Genomic DNA, 20,453 nt, shown 5'->3' with positions numbered 1-20,453 from the left:
CAGTTGGTGCTTAAAGCTAGTGAGGGAGATAAGTGTTTCCAGTTTCAGAGATTTTTGTAGTTCGTTCAAGTCATTGGCAGCAGAGAACTGGAAGGAGAGGCGGCCAAAGGAAGAATTGGTTTTGGGGGTGAATGGAGAGATATACTTGCTGGAGCGTGTGCTACAGGTGGGAGATGCTATGGTGACCAGTTAGCTGAGATAAGGGGGGACTTTACCTAGCAGGGTCTTGTAGATGACATGGAGCCAGTGGGTTTGGCGACGAGTATGAAGCGAGGGCCAGCCAACGAAAGCGTACAGGTCGCAATGGTGGGTAGTATATGGGGCTTTGGTGACAAAACGGATTGCACTGTGATAGACTGCATCCAATTTGTTGAGTAGGGTATTGGAGGCTATTTTGTAAATGACATCGCCAAAGTCAAGGATTGGTAGGATGGTCAGTTTTACAAGGGTATGTTTGGCAGCATGAGTGAAGGATGCTTTGTTGCGAAATAGGAAGCCAATTCTAGATTTAACTTTGGATTGGAGATGTTTGATATGGGTCTGGAAGGAGAGTTTACAGTCTAACCAGACACCTAAGTATTTGTAGTTGTCCACGAATTCCAAGTCAGAGCCGTCCAGAGTAGTGATGTTGGACAGGCGGGTAGGTGCAGACAGCGATCGGTTGAAGAGCATGCATTTAGTTTTACTTGTATTTAAGAGCAATTGGAGGCCACGGAAGGAGAGTTGTATGGCATTGAAGCTTGCCTGGAGGGTTGTTAACACAGTGTCCAAAGAAGGGCCAGAAGTATACAGAATGGTGTCGTCTGCGTAGAGGTGGATCAGAGACTCACCAGCAGCAAGAGCGACCTCATTGATGTATACAGAGAAGAGAGTCGGTCCAAGAATTGAACCCTGTGGCACCCCCATAGAGACTGCCAGAGGTCCGGACAGCAGACCCTCCGATTTGACACACTGAACTCTATCAGAGAAGTTGTTGGTGAACCAGGCGAGGCAATCATTTGAGAAACCAAGGCTGTCGAGTCTGCCGATGAGGATGTGGTGATTGACAGAGTCGAAAGCCTTGGCCAGATCAATGAATACGGCTGTACAGTAATGTTTCTTATCGATGGCGGTTAAGATATTATTTAGGACCTTGAGCGTGGCTGAGGTGCACCCATGACCAGCTCTGAAACCAGATTGCATAGCAGAGAAGGTATGGTGAGATTCGAAATGGTCGGTAATCTGTTTGTTGACTTGGCTTTCGAAGACCTTAGAAAGGCATGGTAGGATAGATATAGGTCTGTAGCAGTTTGGGTCAAGAGTGTCCCCCCCTTTGAAGAGGGGGATGACCGCAGCTGCTTTCCAATCTTTGGGAATCTCAGACGACACGAAAGAGAGGTTGAACAGGCTAGTAATAGGGGTGGCAACAATTTCGGGCAGATAATTTTAGAAAGAAAGGGTCCAGATTGTCTAGCCCGGCTTATTTGTAGGGGTCCAGATTTTTCAGCTCTTTCAGAACATCAGCTGAACGGATTTGGGAGAAGGAGAAATGGGGAAGGCTTGGATGAGTTGCTGTGGGGGGTGCAGTGCTGTTGACCGGGGTAGGAGTAGCCAGGTGGAAAGCATGGCCAGCCGTAGAAAAATGCTTATTGAAATTCTCAATTATAGTGGATTTATCAGTGGTGACAGTGTTTCCTATCTTCAGTGCAGTGGGCAGCTGGGAGGAGGTGTTCTTATTCTCCATGGACTTTACAGTGTCCCAGAACTTTTTTGAGTTAGTGTTGCAGGAAGCAAATTTCTGCTTGAAAAAGCTAGCCTTGGCTTTTCTAACTGCCTGTGTATAATGGTTTCTAGCTTCCCTGAACAGCTGCATATCACGGGGGCTGTTCGATGCTAATGCAAAACGTTTTTGTGTTGGTTAAGGGCAGTCAGGTCTGGGGAGAACCAAGGGCTATATCTGTTCCTGGTTCTAAATTTCTTGAATGGGGCATGTTTATTTAAGATGGTTAGGAAGGCATTTAAAAAAAATATCCAGGCATCCTTTACTGACGGGATGAGATATCCTTCCAGGATACCCCGGCCAGGTTGATTAGAAAGGCCTGCTCGCTGAAGTGTTTCAGGGAGCATTTTACAGTGATGAGTGGAGGTCGTTTGACCGCTGACCCATTACGGATGCAGGCAATGAGGCAGTGATCGCTGAGATCTTGGTTGAAGACAGCAGAGGTGTATTTAGAGGGCAAGTTGGTTAGGATGATATCTATGAGGGTGCCCGTGTTTAAGGCTTTGGGGAGGTACCTGGTAGGTTCATTGATAATTTGTGTGAGATTGAGGGCATCAAGTTTAGATAGTAGGATGGCTGGGGTGTTAAGCATGTTCCAGTTTAGGTCGCCTAGCAGCACGAGCTCTGAAGATAGATGTGGAGCAATCAGTTCACATATGGTGTCCAGAGCACTGCTGGGGGCAGAGGGTGGTCTATTGCAGGCGGCAACGGTGAGAGACTTGTTTTTAGAGAGGTGGATTTTTAAAAGTAGAAGTTCAAATTGTTTGGGTACAGACCTGGATAGTAGGACAGAACTGGGGGTGATAAAATAGCATCAAGGTATAATGTAGAGACAAAGGTATGGTAGGATGTAAATACAGTGGAGGTAAACCTAAGTATTGAGTGATGAAGAGAGAGATATTGTCTCAAGAAACATCATTGAAACCAGGAGATGTCATTGCATGTGTGGGTGGTGGAACTAATAGGTTGGATAAGGTATAGTGAGCAGGACTAGAGGCTCTACAGTGAAATAAGCCAATAAACACTAACCAGAACAGCAATGGACAAGGCATATTGACATTAAGGAGAGGCATGCTTAGTCGAGTGATCAAAAGGGTCCGGTGAGTGGAGAAGTTGGTGGGGGTCACGGCGATTTAGACAGATAGCCAGGCCATCGGTAGCAAGCTAGCATAGGATGGAGGTCTGTTATTAGCCACCTCTTGAGTTCCGTCAGTAGATTAGTGGGGTTCGGTGTGGTAGAGGGGATTAATCCAAATCACACAACAACAACAAAAATTAAAACAATAGATATAGTTATAGAGGCCCAAGAAGAAAAAATAATAATAATAATAATAAAAATAAACAAATAAATTGTCCGATTGTCTATTCAGATAGCAGCCGATAAAACAGCTAACGGTTAGCAGGCCGCAGATGGGCGTTCAGGTAACGTCGTGACGGAGGAGCCAGCCGGATAACTCCTTCTGGTAGATAACGTCGGCAGTCCAGTTGTGAAGGCTCGGTGGGGCTCCCTGTTGGCAGTAAAACGGGTCCGGATAGGTGACTGCAGCCCAGGAGTGATTGATGGAACTCTTCAGCTGGCTAGCTCCGGAATAATTAATGTTTGCTCCGGAATCGACGAAAGCCGATAGTCACACGGATAGCAGCTAGCTAGCTGTGAGATCCAGGTATGAATGTCCAGAGTCAGCGGTTGAATTCCAGGGACATGGAGAGAAAAATTGGTCCGGTATGTTCCGTTCTGAGCCGCGCTGCGCCGTACAAAACTGGCGATAGATTTTCGAGCTAAAGGATAGCTGATGACCACAAACCGTGGTTAGCTGAATACTAACGATTTGCCAGTAAAGAAGCTAACTAGCTTCTGAACTAGCTTCTGGATTAGCTTCTGGCTAGCTCCTGGCTAGCTTCTGGCTAGTTTCTGGCTAGCTTCTTGGAATTTCTGGCTATCTTCTTGGAGGATTACAGATTTGAGGTAAATAATACTTTTTTGTAAATATAAATTGGTGAGGCGGGTTGCAGGAGAGTGTTTTGAAGATGAGTTTATGGAAAATAAAATAAATGTATATGAAAAAAGTTGTAAATATATATATATATATATATATATACGGGACACGACAAGACGAGGACAAAAGACGTCTGAACTGCTATGCCATCTTGGAGTGGGAGAACTTGCACAATTGGTGGCATGCTGAAGGACTGATAAAGGTTACATCTACAGGGATGTGTAAGGCACATAACACATTATACACTCATTATACACACATTATAGCTAAGGGATCTTAGCTATAATGTGCTACAAACAATTGGATACCACAAAATTGGGGAGAAAAAGGGGGAAAAAAAGAAAGAATGGTTCACCACCCAAAGGACATCCAACTAACCTCACACAACTGTTCATTGGAGTCAACATGGGCCAGCATCCCTGTGGAACGCTTTCGACACATTGTAGAGTCCATGCTGAGAGTCCTGTTCTGCAACTCAATATTAGGAAGGTGTTCCTAATGTTTGGCGTACTCAGTGTACATGGAAACACACACTGAGATGTCTCGGCGTGGCCTATTGTTCTGGCCACCTTTCATTGTGATAGATGGGCCTCTATAGGAAGCACATGGAGACTAATTAAGAGGGACCCAATGGCAGAGGGCTTTCTCTCTCTCGGTCTCTCGCTGAGAGCGCGTATACAATGAGACATGATAGCATCGGAGCAGAGGCGTGTTCAGGCACATCCCCCCACAAAATAGACCCGTTTCAGACCAGAGCAAGGATATGATAAAGTGCCTTGGCTTAATTATAATGAAGGTATTCTATAGCAAGGAACACATGCTGCAATCATCTATCATACGTTACTGAACTATCATACAAGTCCCAACTTAAAAATAACACGACATTAATACTTGTTCTCTTGTCCGGGACAAGTCAAATAAATAATATTAATAATAGTCGCACGAGAAGAATATAGATTTAAGTTGTCTGAAAGGGCAAGTAAAAAAATAAGTAATGAAAATCACACAAATCACAACATCACAAGCATTGGAAGAATATACAAGTCAATGTGTAGGTGCTACGCATGTTGGCTACAGCCTCGCGTCCAAACCGATGCTGACACGAGGAAGGCGCCAGAAAATGGAGCCAAACTTTAATGAGACTTTTAATGACAGAAATACAGGCTAAACGCCAGTCAGGTTTGACAGGTATAATGAAGGATAATTAACATGAACATCTGAAAGGCTCGATTTAGTTGACGTTCTGAAGGCACGGTCAGGTTCAGATCAAACGGTCAGACGACCGGAGGGTGAAGGACAGTGCCTGACATGCACCACACATCACCCACCTTGAATCGGAGCAAAGGTGGTCAGCATTTTGAAACTATTTAAAGATATACTTGTTTAAAACCTGGATATTTGATGTCCTTTTATGAAGCAAGTCTAACCTGGTTTCAAAGTAGCCTAGTCAAAATACGACCAAATGTTGAGGGACTTACTTAAACACTTAATATGTCATTGAAACTAGCATTTTTCAGGTAAGATTGGTTTTCAAATCAACTTTATTTGATTTTCCAGCAGGAAAAGGCATAATCCTAGTCATATTAGTAACACAAGTTAGTTGATGCATCTTTAGATCTCCTCTCTTAATTTGTAACGGATATTTTAATCTCTGTCACATGAACCCGCTCGTGCGTGCGGTGAGAGCGGTGTTTTGTCGCTAATAGCATTTTGGAACATTAGTGCGTAGCCTACAGCCATGTGCACATTGTTGATCTTATAATATGAAGAAATACAACTTCATCAACATTTTAAGATAAACGGTCTGACGTGTTGCATCTGCCTCATTGCTTTTTAATTTTCTTCATGTTCAGCGGTATGAATTTTGGATCTGTCGTCCCAGAACCTTTGAACCGTAGACATATTTTGAATCATCCAACGGACAACGGGACACCTTTAATTACCAGCCTTGGGGGGAATTATTTTATAAAAGACATAAAAAATATTGGTTGTAATTGTAATGTTGTAATATTTGATAGGCTACCTAGGGTGGCCAACCATCCTCCAGGAGAGCCTTAAAGGGGCAGTGTTGTATTTTGAGACAGCCTTGAATATGTAAAGAAGCCAACAGGCAGAGTGTAACGTACATTTTTGTCTGATTCTCTGTGGTAAAATAAAAGATAGTAATGCGACAAAACAAAAATATTTTGGGGGGACAAGTGACTGGAGCTTTTGGACAAGTAAAAACAATCTATCCTCCTTGTCCTAAGGACAAGTGTTGAAACAAGTTCAAAGTCAAGCCCTGGTATATAATAGATGTACAGTACCATATCAGGTGGGACAGTAGAGCAGTTCAAATCTGCTGCGTGTGCAGTCTTTCCAGGGGTGACTGAAGGGACAGTGAGTAAGTAACACAGTAGGTGGGGGGTGACAGCTGGCCTGGACCACAATCTCCTTTCCTGTCTGCACATCTGAGAGAATGCACCATACAGGTACTGGACTTTGCATACAGGAGAGCACAGGAGGCTGCTGAAGGGAGGACGGCACATATTAACGGCTGGAACGGAGCGCATGGAAAGGCATCAAACACATGGAAACCATGTATTTGATTTAGTTCCACCGATTCCGCTCCAGACATTACCACGAGCCCATCCTCCCCAATTATGGTGCCACCAACCCCCTGCGGAGGACAGGTTCTGTATAGCTGTACTGGTTCTATGGCTCCCTGCAGACACACGTCACAAACATACGCAGACAGACAGAAAGACGAGTAGAAAGGCAAACAGACTCACCCACTGACCGACCGACCACCTGACCGACCGACCAACAGACAGAAAGGCAGACACATGCATGGCACACATAAACACCCACTGGTTACCTTTTGAAGTGGCTGAGCAGGGTGCCCACCAGCTCTCCAATGCGGCTGTCCCCGGCAGGCATCATGCCCTTTAGACAAACCACCAGGTCCCGGCTATCCTTAGTGTGGAACACCACCAATTGATCCTTACCAGGGGACACACTGATCCCAGTCACCTGGTAGGACAAAGAGAGAGAGGACACACACGTAAGTACGCACACACACACACACACCAGGGAAGTTTGAGTTAGCGCAGCTCAATGGACACACCAATACACTAGCGGTTCTCAGACTGAATCAAAATTGCTATCCATCACCCCTCATTTGCTTAGTAAGGAAAGGGACCAGGGGTCAATCTGACATGGTCCCACACAGACTGCAATAGACAGGTAAAACCCCAAGGTTCTGTATGTAATGTCTGGCTGCTTCAAGGGTTATTGTTCCTGGTGTGATTTCTTTATTTAACGGAACATAGCATCTCTAAGGAACGTAATGAAGATAATGAAAATTAGACTGTATATTGTGCATTTGTTTGCTCTGGAATGAATCATATTTTGTTTTGTTGATGGATTTTTGCTGAGTGGGTTATACTGTTAAATAAATATGAACTGAACCGAGCAGAACTGTGCTTGTAAAAAAAAAAGTGTAAAATTAAAAAGTGGTTGCTCAGAGAGGCTGAGAAGAATGTGGCCAAATATCTTCTTCAAGATAGAAATGTTTTCAGTTATTGGTCTTGATCCCACAGGACTAATCAATGACTGATCGAGGCTCATTGAACCAGCCAGTGTGGTCAGATGCCAACATTCTGCAGGTGTGTAGTTGGGCTTTACTGAGCTCTGCAAAACTCTACCAAATGTGTTAGACCTAGCCCTAACCTCTATTTAATAGCATCACAGGTAAACACCGCTTAAAGATTAGGGCTATGCCTACAGGTCATGGTGTGTCGAATTACCTCTCTCTTAGACACCCTCCTTCTCTGTCTCTGTCTCTCCCCCCCTATCGTTCTCTCTCTCCCACAGGTCAAGACAGCGCAGAGATTAGGGTCTAATGCTCATAGCTTATAGTTTCTTGCTTTCTTTCCCTCTCTCTTTCTATCCCTCCCTACCTCTCGTTTTCTATCCCTTCCCCTTTTCACTCCTTCACCCTGTCTCTGTGAGTCCAGGCCCCATTAATCACAGTGTAGAGTAGACTATGGCAAGAGTCTTACACATTACCCCTTTAGCCCAGCGTCATACTGGGACAAAATAATAATTATACTATCTCCATCAGATGAAGGAAATGTGACAGCTCCACCATGGCAACATGCATCAAGGGGTAAACAAACAATAGCTAGCTGCTTCACCAATAGCTCGCCGAAATAACTGAACGTGAAATGAGCCCGGGGGTTAGAAACGATTTCAACAGGTATACTCCCAACACCATATGCTCGTGTTCGTGACAGCATATTAAGAGGAACAGGTTACATTTATATTTAAATTAACAGGTCAATTGATTGGAACGAGCCTCATTTCTTTTTAATTAGTTGGGATAATGAAGCAGTCAGACTGGCGTTTTTCGATTCAGCTTCTTTCATCGAAATCAAATCAAATATTATTAGTCACATGCTCCGTATACAACAGTGAAATGCTTACTTACAAGCCCCTAACCAACAATGCGGTTTAAAAAACACAAAAAATAAATAAAAGATGTTCAGGAGTCTTATGGCTTGGGGTAGAAGTTGTTTTAGAAGCCTCTTGGACCTAGACTTGGCGCTCCGGTACATGGTAGCAGAGAGAACAGTCTATGACTAGGGTGGCTGGAGTCTGACAATTTTTAGGATATTCCTCTGACACCACCTGGTATAGAGGTCCTGGATAGCAGGAAGCTTGGCCCCAGTGATGTACTGGGCCGTACACAACCAGTCAGGATGCTCTCGATGGTGCAGCTGTAAAACCTTTTGAAGAACTGAGGACCCATGGCATACTTTTTCAGTCTCCTGAGGAGGTTTTGTTGTGCCCTCTTCACGACTGTCTTGGTGTGCTTGGACCATGTTAGTTTGTTGGTAATGTGGACACCAAGGAACTTGAAGCTCTCAATCTGCTCCACTACAGCCCCTTCCGATGAGAATGGGGGCGTGCTCAGTCCTCCTTTTTCTGTAGTCCACAATCATCACCTTTGTCTTGATCACGTTGAGGGAGAGGTTGTTGTCCTGGCACCACACGGCCAGATCTCTGACCTCCTCCCTATAGGCTGTCTTGTCGTTGTTGGTGATTAGGCTGTTGTGTCATCGGGAAAACTTAATGATGGTATTAGAGTTGTGCCTGGCCATGCAGTCATGAGTGAACTGGGAGTACAGGAGGGGACTGAGCACACACCCCTAAGGGGCCCCTGTGTTGAGGATCAGCGTGGCGGATGTGCTGTTACCTACCCTTACTGCCTGGGGGCGGCACGTCAGGAAGTCCAGGATCCAGTTGCAGAGGGAGGTATTTAGTCCCAAGGTCCTTAGCTTATTGATGAGCTTGGAGGGCACTATGGTGTTGAACGCTGAGCTGTAGTCAATCACATAGGTGTTCCTTTTGTCCAGGTGGGAAAGGGCAGTGTGGAGTGCAATAGAGATCGCATCATCTGTGGATCTGTTAGGGCGGTATGCAAATTGGAGTGGGTCTCAGATTTCTGGGATAATTGTGTTGATGTGAGACATGACCAGCCTTTCAAATCACTTCATGGCTACAGACATGAGTGCTGTGGTCGGTCGGTAGTCATTTAGGCAGATTACCTTAGTGTTCTTGGGCACAACATGTTTAAAACATGCTGGTATTACAGACTCGGACAAGGAGAGGTTGAAAATGTCAGTGCAGACACTTGCCAGTTGGTCAGCGCATGCTCGCAGTACAAGTCCTGGTAATCCGCCTGGCCCTGTGGTCTTGTGAAGGTTGACCTGCTTAAAGGTCTTACTCACATCGGCTGCGAAGAGCGTGATCACACAGTCGTCCGGAACAGCTGGTGCTCTCATGCATGTTTCAGGGTTATTTGCCTCGAAGCGAGCATAGAAGTAGTTTAGCTCATCTGGTAGGCTCATGTCACTGGGCAGCTCTTGGCTGTGCTTCCCTTTGTCATCTGTAATGGTTTGCAAGCCCTGCCACATCCGACGAGCGTCGGAGCCGGTGTAGTACGATTCGATCTTAGTCCTGTATTGACACTTGGCCAGTTTGATGGTTCGTTGGAGGGCATAGTGGGATTTCTTATAAGAGTCCCGCTCCTTTAAAGCGTCAGCTCTAGCTTTTAGCTCAGTGCGGATGTTGCCTGCAATCCATGGCTTCTGGTTGGAGTATGCACAGTACGGTCACAGTGTGGACGTCATCATCGATGCACTTATTGATGAAGCCATTGACTGATGTGGTGTACTCCTGAATGCCATCGGAAGAATCCCGGAACATATTCCAGTCTCTGCTAGCAAAACAGTCCTGACCACTTTTTTTATTGATCAAGTCACTAGTGCTTCCTGCTTTAATTTGAGCTTGTAATTTATTTTAATTTTTTTATTTTACCTTTATTTAACTAGGCAAGTCAGTTAAGAACAAATTCTTATTTTCAATGACGGCCTAGGAACAGTGGGTTAACTGCCTGTTCAGGGGTAGAACGACAGATTTGTACCTTGTCAGCTCGGGGGTTTGAACTTGCAACCTTCCGGTTACTAGTCCAACGCTCTAACCACTAGGCTTTGTACACGTCTCTATGTGTGGAGTAAAGGTGGTCTAGAGTTATTTTCCCCTCTGGTTGCACATTTAACATGCTGATAGAAATGTTGTAAAATGGATTTAAGTTTCCCTGCATTAAAGTCCCCGGGAGCCTCCTCTGGATAAGGTATACAGCTCATTGAGTGTGGTTTTAGTGCCAGCATCGGTCTGTGATGGTATGTAGACAGCTACGAAAAATACAGATGAAAACTCTAGGTAGATAGTGTGGTCTATAGCTTATCACGAGACACTCTACCACAGGCGAGCAACACCTTGAGACTTCCTTAGATATCGTGCACCAGCTGTTGTTTACAAATATACAAAATCACTTGATTTTGTAATGAAACACTGAGAATGGTGTTGTTTTTTTATTCAAAATGTTGTTTGATTTTGTAAATGTCATGTCGGTGGGTAGCAGGTAACCTAGTGGTTAGAGTGTTGGGCCAGTAACCGAAAGATTGCTGGATCGAATCCCCGAGCTGGCAAGGTAAAAATCTGCCGTTCTGCCCGAGCAAGGCAGTTAACCCACTGTTCCGCAGGCTCTGAAGAAGTGGATGTTGATTAGGGAAGCCCCCCTCTCTGATTCAGAGGGGTTGGGTTAAATGCGGAAGACACATTTCAGTTGAATGCATTCAGATGTATAACTGACTAGAAAAAAGCAGGTCCGGGACAAGGTAGCACGTCTGGTGAACAGGTCAGGGTTCCATAGCCGCAGGCAGAATAGTTGAATCTGGAGCAGCAGCACGACCAGGTGGACTGGGGACAGCAAGGAGTCATCAGCCCAGGTAGTCCTGAGGCATGATCCCTTATTGATGTCACTGGTAAATCCACTTCAATCAGGGTGAATGGGCAAGACAAAAGATTTAAGTGCCTTTGACTGGGGTATGGTAGTAGGTGCCAGGTGACAGAACTGCAATGCTGCTGGGTTTTTCACACTCAACAGTTTGGTCCACCACCCAAAGTTCATGCAGCCAACATGGCACAACTGTGGGAAGCATTGGAGTCAACATGGGCCAGCATTCCTTTTTTACACCTTATGGAGTCCATGCTTCGATGAATTGATGCTGTTCTGAGGGCAAAAGGGGGGGGGGGGGGTGCAACTCAATATTATCAAGGTGTTCTTAATGTTTTGTACACTCAGTGTATATTGATAAGATCATCTTTGAAAACTAACAACCACCAAAATAAAAACTAGACAGTCAGGGAGAATTAAAAAAATCCCAAAATGTTATGGCATGAGTAAACCATTAATTTAGTTATAATGTTGGAGTCACTCAATGTTGGAGATAACTTAAGAACATGTATAAGCCATGGCAAAATGTGTAAAATTGCAGGAAATTAGTTTAAAACAGCAACATTTTGTCTATGTGACCAAGAGGTCGGAGACCACTCTCCCCCCACCCATGCGAACTTTGCCACCGCTGATGAAAAAAATCCTAGGGGAAACACTGGGGAAACAATGAATGTTTGGAGAGATGGAAAGATAGAGTGAAAGAGAGTGAGAGGAAAGACAAATAACCTCTATTGGAAAGCGGAGCACATGTAGCAGCCAGGCGATTTGTGCACATGCCTGAACGACACCAGACACCAGCTGATCTGCCCTCCCGCACGGTCGTCATGACAACCCCGTCTCCTGGGAAGTTGGCATGACAACGGCGGAGGGAGAGAGCAACAGCCGGAGAGGGAGAGGGAGGAAGATGGCGGGAAGCAAAGGGAATGTGTTGGGAAAAAGAGGGATGAGGGAGGTAGAGAGGGATGTACAACGGATATTTGTTTTATTTTTACGACTTAGTTTTTTTTTTTTTTTTACAAGGGCACAACAGTTAACACACTAACGATCGCTGTATGCACCGCAAGGTGGTGGTTAATTGACCTATAAATCGGAGGTAGACAGCCATGACTCCTCAGTAGCATGGACGTATGGGGAGCTATCCATCTCCTAGTGGATGCGTCTCAAGTCACACCCTATTCCCCACATGGCGGACTACTTTCGTCCAGAGCCCTATGGACCACAGGGAATAGGGTGCCATTTGGGATGCACAAATTGCCTCTGGTTCCTGCAGGGGCAGGAAATAAACACAAGGGCAGCCAAGATTTAGCGTGGCAGCAACCCAGCTAGCTCGCTAATCTACAGGCCTTTCCCCTCCATCTGACCTTCAAGTAATCGACGGTTCCTCGTCATGCCTCGCTGGCTCCCCTAGCAACCATACGTCTCCATTCCAACCTACTCTCTCACCTTGACCAGCTCTCCAGCTCCTATAGATGACATTCAGAATAATGGAGTATTTCGTCATATATACAGTATGTGCGACCGCACTTGAAGAAACCTTCCGGATTGACTGACCTTCACGTCTTAAAGTAATGATTGACTGTCATTTCGCCTTGCTTATTTGAGCTATTCTTGCCATAATATGGACTTGTTCCTTTACCAAATCTTCTGTATACCACCCATACCTTGTCACAACACAACTGATTGGCTCAAACGCAGACTGGTACTGTACTGTAGCTGTACACAATGTTCTATACTGTAAGTATTGTGGGTACCGTCATTTTCTACCCCTCCGAGTAGTCTTCTTATGTCTCCCAGTCTGTTCCATTTCACAATACTGAAGCTTCAGACCGTGTGTCCAGCACACACACTTTCTCTCTCCAGGATCTCATGCGTGTGTGTGTGTGTAAACAATAGCCGATAGCCCTTCAGCCAACCCCATTCTCCTCCTAGCCCTGCTTTTCCATTTCCATTACAGATGCAGCGATAGGACCGGGGTGTCCATCCTATAATTCTTTCCTGACAGTTTCTCCAGATTGAACACCGTGGTTCCTTGTCATAGTTGCTATCGGTCGCCTCAGCTCATTCCTCACTTATGACAAAAGCACATGGAGGGAATATCTGGTCAGACGGATGACCTTTTTATACCTTTCTATCCTCCCTCCCTCTCTCACCCCCCCCTCCCCCCCCCCTCCCCCACTGTTAGTATCTGCCTGTTCTGTAATACCAGAGATTATACTTTGCCGCGCACTTTGACTCGTACGTGGAATGAGGACAGAGGTTTAAATGCGGGTGTAGGTTACATAAACAGAGTTCTGATAAAAAGCCAGGGTGTTTTGGGTAAAAGCAGGGACGCACTGCTGTGAATCTAAAAAACATCCATTCTCACCATGGAAACAAGGCTCATAGTCTTTGTGTGCCTCATAGTCCACCAATCAGTGAGAATGTTTTTAACATAACATGAATGCAGCAGGGAGAAAGGATTGGGAGAGTTGCACATTTAAACGCTGATGCCTTAGCTACAAATAACAGTCTCCGTATATAGCATAATAAGAGACGATTTAAAATGAAACAAAATCCCATCTGACCTTTTTTCAATGGAAGTCTACCAGGACATGGGAAAGACAATTATTCCATTATCTCAACATAGCGTTCAATTTTCTCCTCCTCCTCAAACCGTGCTGTTATTAATTATCAATTGAGAATCATTTAGAGAGGTCCATTATGCTGTTTGGAGCAGCAGCTAGTAAGATCCCCATCAAATCCACCACATTAAGAACACAGGGGAGATAATCCTACGTTGTAGAGGGGGATGCTCTTCATGGGCTTGTACTGCTTCAGGGGGTCCATCTTGTACAGGTGGCGGTCTGTGATGAGGACGGCTCGGTCCTCTGCCTTGTGGAAACGGTTGATCTGAGAAACACAAAAGGCCTCATCAGTTGCCCCCACAGGAGACACACAGCACTGGGAGTTGGCTAAACTCAGAGACAGTTAGGTGAGAGTGTGTGTGTGTGTGTGTGTGTGTGTGTGTGTGTGTGTGTGTGTGTGTGTGTGTGTGTGTGTGTGTGTGTGTGTGTGTGTGTGTGTGTGTGTGTGAGAGATGTGATCGGAATCTCTATTGTGTGTGTGTGGGTGCGGGTCCGCGTCTGCATCTATGTACCTTGCGCACATTGCAGGAGAAGAGAACTCTCATGAACTTGTCCTTACGCTGCAGCTCACTGGACACCAAGGTGAAGGAGGACGCTGTGTCAGGACTGTCTCGTTTCTGAACACACAGACAGACAGACAGACAGACAGACAGGCAGGCAGGCAGGCAGACAGACAGACAGAGACAGACAGACAGACAGACAGACAGACAGACAGACAGACAGACAGACAGACAGACAGACAGACAGACAGACAGACAGACAGACAGACAGACAGACAGACAGACAGACAGACAGACAGACAGACAGACAGACAGACAGACAGACACACAGAGACACACAGAGACACACAGAGACACACAGACAAAGACTGTCATGAAGATCATCAACTATACAAAGACAGCCTCCCGGGTTGCGCAGTGGTTAAGGGCGCTGTACTGTGCCATCAGAGACTCTGGGTTCGCGCCCAGGCTCTGTCGTAACTGGCCACGACCGGGTTAGGGAGGGCTTGGTCGGTAGGGATTTCCTTGTCTCATCGCGCACCAGCGACTCCTGTTGCGGGACGGACGCAGTGCGCGCTGACCAAGGTTGCTAACGGTGTTTCCGACGGCACATTGGTGCGGCTGGCTTCCGGGTTGGATGTGCGCTGTGTTAAGAAGCAGTGCGGCTGGTTGGGTTGTGTATCGGAGGACGCATGACTTTCAACCTTCGTCTCTCCCGAGCCCTTACGGGAGTTGTAGCGATGAGACAAGATAGTAGCTACTACAACAATTGGATACCACGAAATTGGGGAAAAAAAAAAAAACTCTACAAAGACAAACCTCTTTCCATTGTATTTTAGTTCCAACAATGCACGTATACACACGGCGCACACACACATTTACAACTACATTCAAATAAAAAACTAAAATCACACACATCAGAGCTACAGTGTCAGAACCCCCCCCCCCAGCCAGTTCAACTCACTAGGTAGTTGCCCTCCCAGGTCCTCTGCAGCCCCAGGTCGGGTCTCTGGTCCTTGAGGGCCTCCAGGGTGGCCCCCTTGGCTCTGATCCGCAGCTTCTCCTCTGGAGTCATGTCTTTGATCAGCATCCACGCCCACCACCTAAAGCAGCATGGAAACACCCACAGGAATAGCCATGGAGCCAAGATATCGACTCTGATACAGTAGAATCTATAGCCTTGACAACAGGATTGGCTATTTCTGACGGGATGATATTGTAGAACAGTGATTTCTTGGGGGGCTGCACTCTCTCTGACAAGAAACATCCTGCCTTGAAACTGTACTTTCGGGGATTTACGTGTGGAATTTCACTTTCTCCGGATGAAAGTATTGAATGAGGCTTTGATGGGGGGAAAATCAATGTCCACCACAGAGCTGAGGCTGGAGGAAACATGGGTAAGCACCTTCAAAGGAAACCGGTTGGAGTTTAAATCAGCACCCCTGGTTATGGCACTCCACAGAATTCTTACCACACTGATGATATACTGATGGAAGGGCTTACAGTGCATTGCGTTCAAGGTTTGATGTTCTGTCTGAACAGAGGTGAGACAAGTCACATTACAACCTTGTGTGTGTGCTATTTGTTAACCTGTTGTAGAAGCTCCGCAGCGCCTCTTCAAACCTCCTCAAGACTTTGGGTGGCGTGGGCCACTTGACGTGCTTGCCGTGGTCCTTCATGGAGCGCACGTTTTTGAATTTGCGGTTGACGTCTTTGATGTAAGACTTGACTTTGAAGCGCCGGTAGGCCCGTAGAATGATGGCGGCGGCACACATGCGCCGGTAACGCATCCTGGCTATGGTACCGCGCCATACCTGGTGAACAGGACCGAAGAGAGAGAAGGGGATGGAGAGGTTCATACAGTGGAAATGAATCAACTTTATTGATACCACCCAATAACAACTTTTACGTGAACAGGATGTAGGTCTAGAGTATGAAACAAACTAAATATAATACCTGTAAAATGTATTTCAAGAAATACTTTTTTCTCTCTATATATTTTAGATACATAAACTAGATTTTGTGTATGTTTTAATGAACTCAAGCAAGAAAGCCAGAACAAAGATTCACATGATTAAAATGTCAAATTGAAGTTAGCTGTTGTAAATCTGAACAGCATGTATGTTGGACCTTTATTGAAAAGAATGCAGACACTAACTTGAATGTACGTTTTTTTATGAGCTCAAGCAAGAAAGCAAAAACAAAGATTAACATAATTACATTTCACGTTCAAGTTAGTAGCTGTAAATCTGAACAGCTTGCATGTTGGACTATTACCGAAAAGAGCCGGCATTTCTCCTTTACCAAGATAATCCATCCATCTGACAGGTGTGGCATATCAAGAAGCTGATTAAACAGCATGATCATTAAAAAGGTGCACCTTGTGCTGGGGACATTTTTTTTTTTTTTTACAACTTTACAATTTGCAGTTTTGTCACACAACACAATGCCACAGATGTCTCAAGTTTTGAGGAAGTGTGCAATTGGCATGCTGACTACAGGAATGTCCCCCAGAGCTGTTGCCAGAGAATTTAATGTTCATTTTTCTACCATAAGCCACCTCCAACGTTCATTTAAATAAAATTGTCAGTACGTCCAACCAGCCTCACAACTGTCATATGGGTGAGCGATTTGCTGATGTTAACACTGTGAACAGAGTGCCGCATAGTGGTGGTGGGATTATGATATGGGCAGGCATAAGCTACGGACAACGAACACAATTGCATTTTATCGATGGCAATTTGAATGCACAGATATACTATCACGAGATCCTGAGGCCCATTATTTGATATTATTTGGCCATTCACCTGCCGCCATCACCTCATGTTTCAGCATGATAATGCATGGCCCCATGTCGCAACGATCTGTGCAAAATTCCAAGAAGCTGAAAATGTTCAAGTTCATGCATGGTCTGCATACTCTGACATGTCACCCATTGAGCATGTTTGGGATGCATATCTGTATTCCCAGTCATGTGAAATCCCTAGATTATGGCCTAGTTTATTTATTTCAATTGACTTTCCTTGTATGAACTTTTAACTCAGTAAAATCTTTGAAATTGTTGCATGTTGCGTTTATATTTTTGTTCAGTACAATTGAATACAGATCCACTAAAAATCATTACTTTTCTAAACTATTTGAATACAGATCTTGGAAAGTGACTACTTTTCAAAACTTTGTGAATACAGAATTCAGAAAGTAACTACCTTATAAAACCGGACACATATCAGAGAAAGCAACTAATTTGTCATTGTGGGGTATTGTGTGTAGATTGATGAGGATGTTTTATTTATTTAATCCATTATAGAATAAGGCTGGAACATAACAAAATGTGGAAAAGGGAAGGGGTCTGAATACATTCTGAAAGCACTGTACTCTAATGTTGAGGTGATTCCATGTCCTTCATGTATTTAATTATAGGCTATAGGCAATATTACGATGAATATCCAAGAGCCCTCCAAACCATGTGCTAATGATCATATATATATAAACTAATTCAACTAACTGTTGTAGTTTTTGGCTTTTCATCAAATATTTGTCAGTCATCACATTTGTTTTGTTTTCAAATAACTTCAAATATTATATGGTTTTCTGAGAGGTATTCAAAATACCTTCAAATATGACCTGGTTTTCTGAGACCTGTATTTGAAAATCAAAGAAAATAGTTGTTTTTATTTGAAACGCTACAAAAAAAATATATTCGACGACCTTGAGATTTGAATGTTGCTATTTAAAAATAAACTACAAAATACAACTATTTTCTGCCCATGTGCCTCACACTCCCCCCGTCCCCCACCTTGCTGCCCTAGGTGACTCAGAAATAAGGAGGGACGAGAGAGATCAGAGTGATCCATATTCATCGGTCCCATCTACCCATGGGCTGTATTTATTAGGCAGCAAAAAGAAGAAAAAAAAAATACTGAAAACCAGGAGGGACTAACTGAACTTGTCCAATAAGAAACCCTCATTTTCGTTTTCCATTGCAAAATGTTTTACTACAGTGTGCAATAATGAATACAGACGGGACTGTTACTTACTATCCTCCCACATGACAAGGATGATAATGAGGTGAATAAATGAATGGAATCCAACTCATAGATGGTCCCCACTAGCTAATAGTGTTAGAAAAACACACATTCTAATTCAGATCTGATCAAATGTTTGGAGAAATGAAGTCTGTTTAAGGCGAACAGCATTGAGATAAGATATTATAATACAACATATTAAAATGGAGATGGAGAATTAAAGATATTTCTTAAGGGACCCGAGTGTGTTATGGTCTTGGGTTGAGATTCACAGAATATGCTTAAAGGTGCAATATGCAGACATATCTCCACCATTTCCTGGTTGCTAAAATTCTAATAGTTTGCCTAATTTCAGTTTATGTGAAACAATAAGCAATATTGTATAGCTTATAGTATAGTGTAGAGAATCATTGTGCTATCTAAACCGCTGTGAAATATATTTTCATTTAGCAAAAATATTGTATTTTCAGCTGATGTACAAAACCGAAAGTAAAAGACGCAAAAACTAAACTTAAGAACGGAAAGCATAGAAATAGTGAACATATAACAGATCTACCACTTCTTAGACTTGCTTTCAATGAGAATGACAGATCTTTAACAAAACATTTGTATGTGAATTTGGCTAAATATTGCCACTTTAAACTGATTGTGAGCAATATACTGTAGGGCTATTGGACCCTCAATGACCTTCTTCACTTTGATTTTAAACAAAGGATTGTGAGCAGAGAGATGGTGGGATGACTGCGTGTCAAAAGAAGCTCTCCGAGTTAGAAGAAGATTTCATACAGTACATATCTTCCTAAACATTCTATATGGGCAGACATGAGAAATGTTATCTAAGTGACAAAATACTGTAACCACAAAATACTGTCGTCACATATTATGATACAACTGTGGCAGTCGTGTCATAATATTGCTAATTGATGGTAGCTACTTAGCATCAATCAAGCCCTTTGTATAAACATACATTTCAATGCGAATGTCCTGAGCTAAAAGTAAGAAGCCCGGTTACAGGAAGAGCAACAGCTGCATTGGATAAGGCCTAACGTCATCTAAATCTATCTGAATTATCTTAAGCCGACTAAAATATACAACAGGTAAACGGCGGGATGTGTGTATTCACCATGGATTTAGGTGGACCGCCCGCCTGGCCAACACACACACCCCACTGCTTGGCTGCGCTTAAACAAAGGAGGGGCAGACAGTGTGGGATGATCATGAGTAGGAAGGAGAGGAAAGGACGACACCCAGGGGAACGTGTGTAAATCAGGCCAATAACACGGCCGGACCTCCGTCTTCTCCAATAAAGCCATCTGATCAGCTTTTTACAGACTCCCTCCATCCTCCCTCCAACATTGGGTCATATTGGCTTTGGGGCACCAGATTTACGAGCTCGTCAAAGCCAAATTGGGGGTGTCTTGGCCAGACAAAATGGGACAGATTGGTAAGGCTTTATTGGGGCGCTTTGAAATGCATGCTGGGTAGAGAGAGGCCGGCCGGCACAAATCACGTACCATGACAATGGCTGGTTGTGTAGGGGGTTTGAGAGATATATATCTTCATGTAAACGTAGAGATATATAGGCTTGGTGTACCAAGCGATGCAACTGCTTTAGGCTTACTGAATATCCATATACCATTCATAGTCTCTGACCAAACATGCTAAACAAAATATCCTCTTAGGTCATCCACAGAACTAATCAAACATGGAAAGACGGATAACCTAGTCAATTTGAGCCGGTGGGGCGACACACTCGACTACAATCCAATGCTGAGCGCCACTCTTTCCCTGTCCTCTGGGGACTCCAGGCTGGTTTTCCAGTGACATGCTCGACACCAAGGTGGGTGGAGACGGCATCAAGCGGAGTGTGTGACACAATTTAACAAGGGCACCACACACACACACTCTGACCGCAGGCAATCACCAGGGACACTGGGTGAGACACTGGGCCAACGGGTATTAGCATAAATCAATCCAGCGCTCGGGTGAACAGCAACAGCATCGCCACATGCTCAAGGCAGCAGGCTTGCTCTGAAACCCTCATTAGACTGACATCCTCTATACATGATCACCATGTTCCATCATTGGGCTCATGTACTGTGTGACAAAGGATTTTTAACAATGGGAAGACTGGAACTGAAGTGATTGAAGTGATGAGGAAATAGGCTAGTTACGGATACTGATACGAATTTTGATATAAATA

At 44.4% G+C, this 20,453-nt stretch overlaps 1 protein-coding gene across 1 annotated transcript in view; it reads right to left on the bottom strand.

Moving 5' to 3' along the window:
• Positions 1-20,453, bottom strand: part of LOC135505029 (unconventional myosin-Id-like) — a 129,621-nt gene that overhangs the window by 21,370 nt on the left and 87,798 nt on the right. Inside the window, exons 17-21 of the mRNA XM_064924044.1 lie at positions 15,816-16,039; positions 15,190-15,328; positions 14,238-14,342; positions 13,877-13,990; positions 6,614-6,768 (exon numbers count right to left, since the gene is read on the bottom strand). Of these exons, the coding sequence (XP_064780116.1) occupies positions 6,614-6,768; positions 13,877-13,990; positions 14,238-14,342; positions 15,190-15,328; positions 15,816-16,039 (737 nt within the window). The remainder of the gene's footprint in view (positions 1-6,613; positions 6,769-13,876; positions 13,991-14,237; positions 14,343-15,189; positions 15,329-15,815; positions 16,040-20,453) is intronic.

The sequence above is a fragment of the Oncorhynchus masou genome, chromosome 18 (assembly GCF_036934945.1).
Source record: "Oncorhynchus masou masou isolate Uvic2021 chromosome 18, UVic_Omas_1.1, whole genome shotgun sequence".
Lineage (NCBI taxonomy): Eukaryota > Metazoa > Chordata > Actinopteri > Salmoniformes > Salmonidae > Oncorhynchus > Oncorhynchus masou.
The sequence above is the reverse complement of the archived record's forward strand: the minus strand, read 5'-3'. Positions and strand labels throughout refer to the sequence as shown.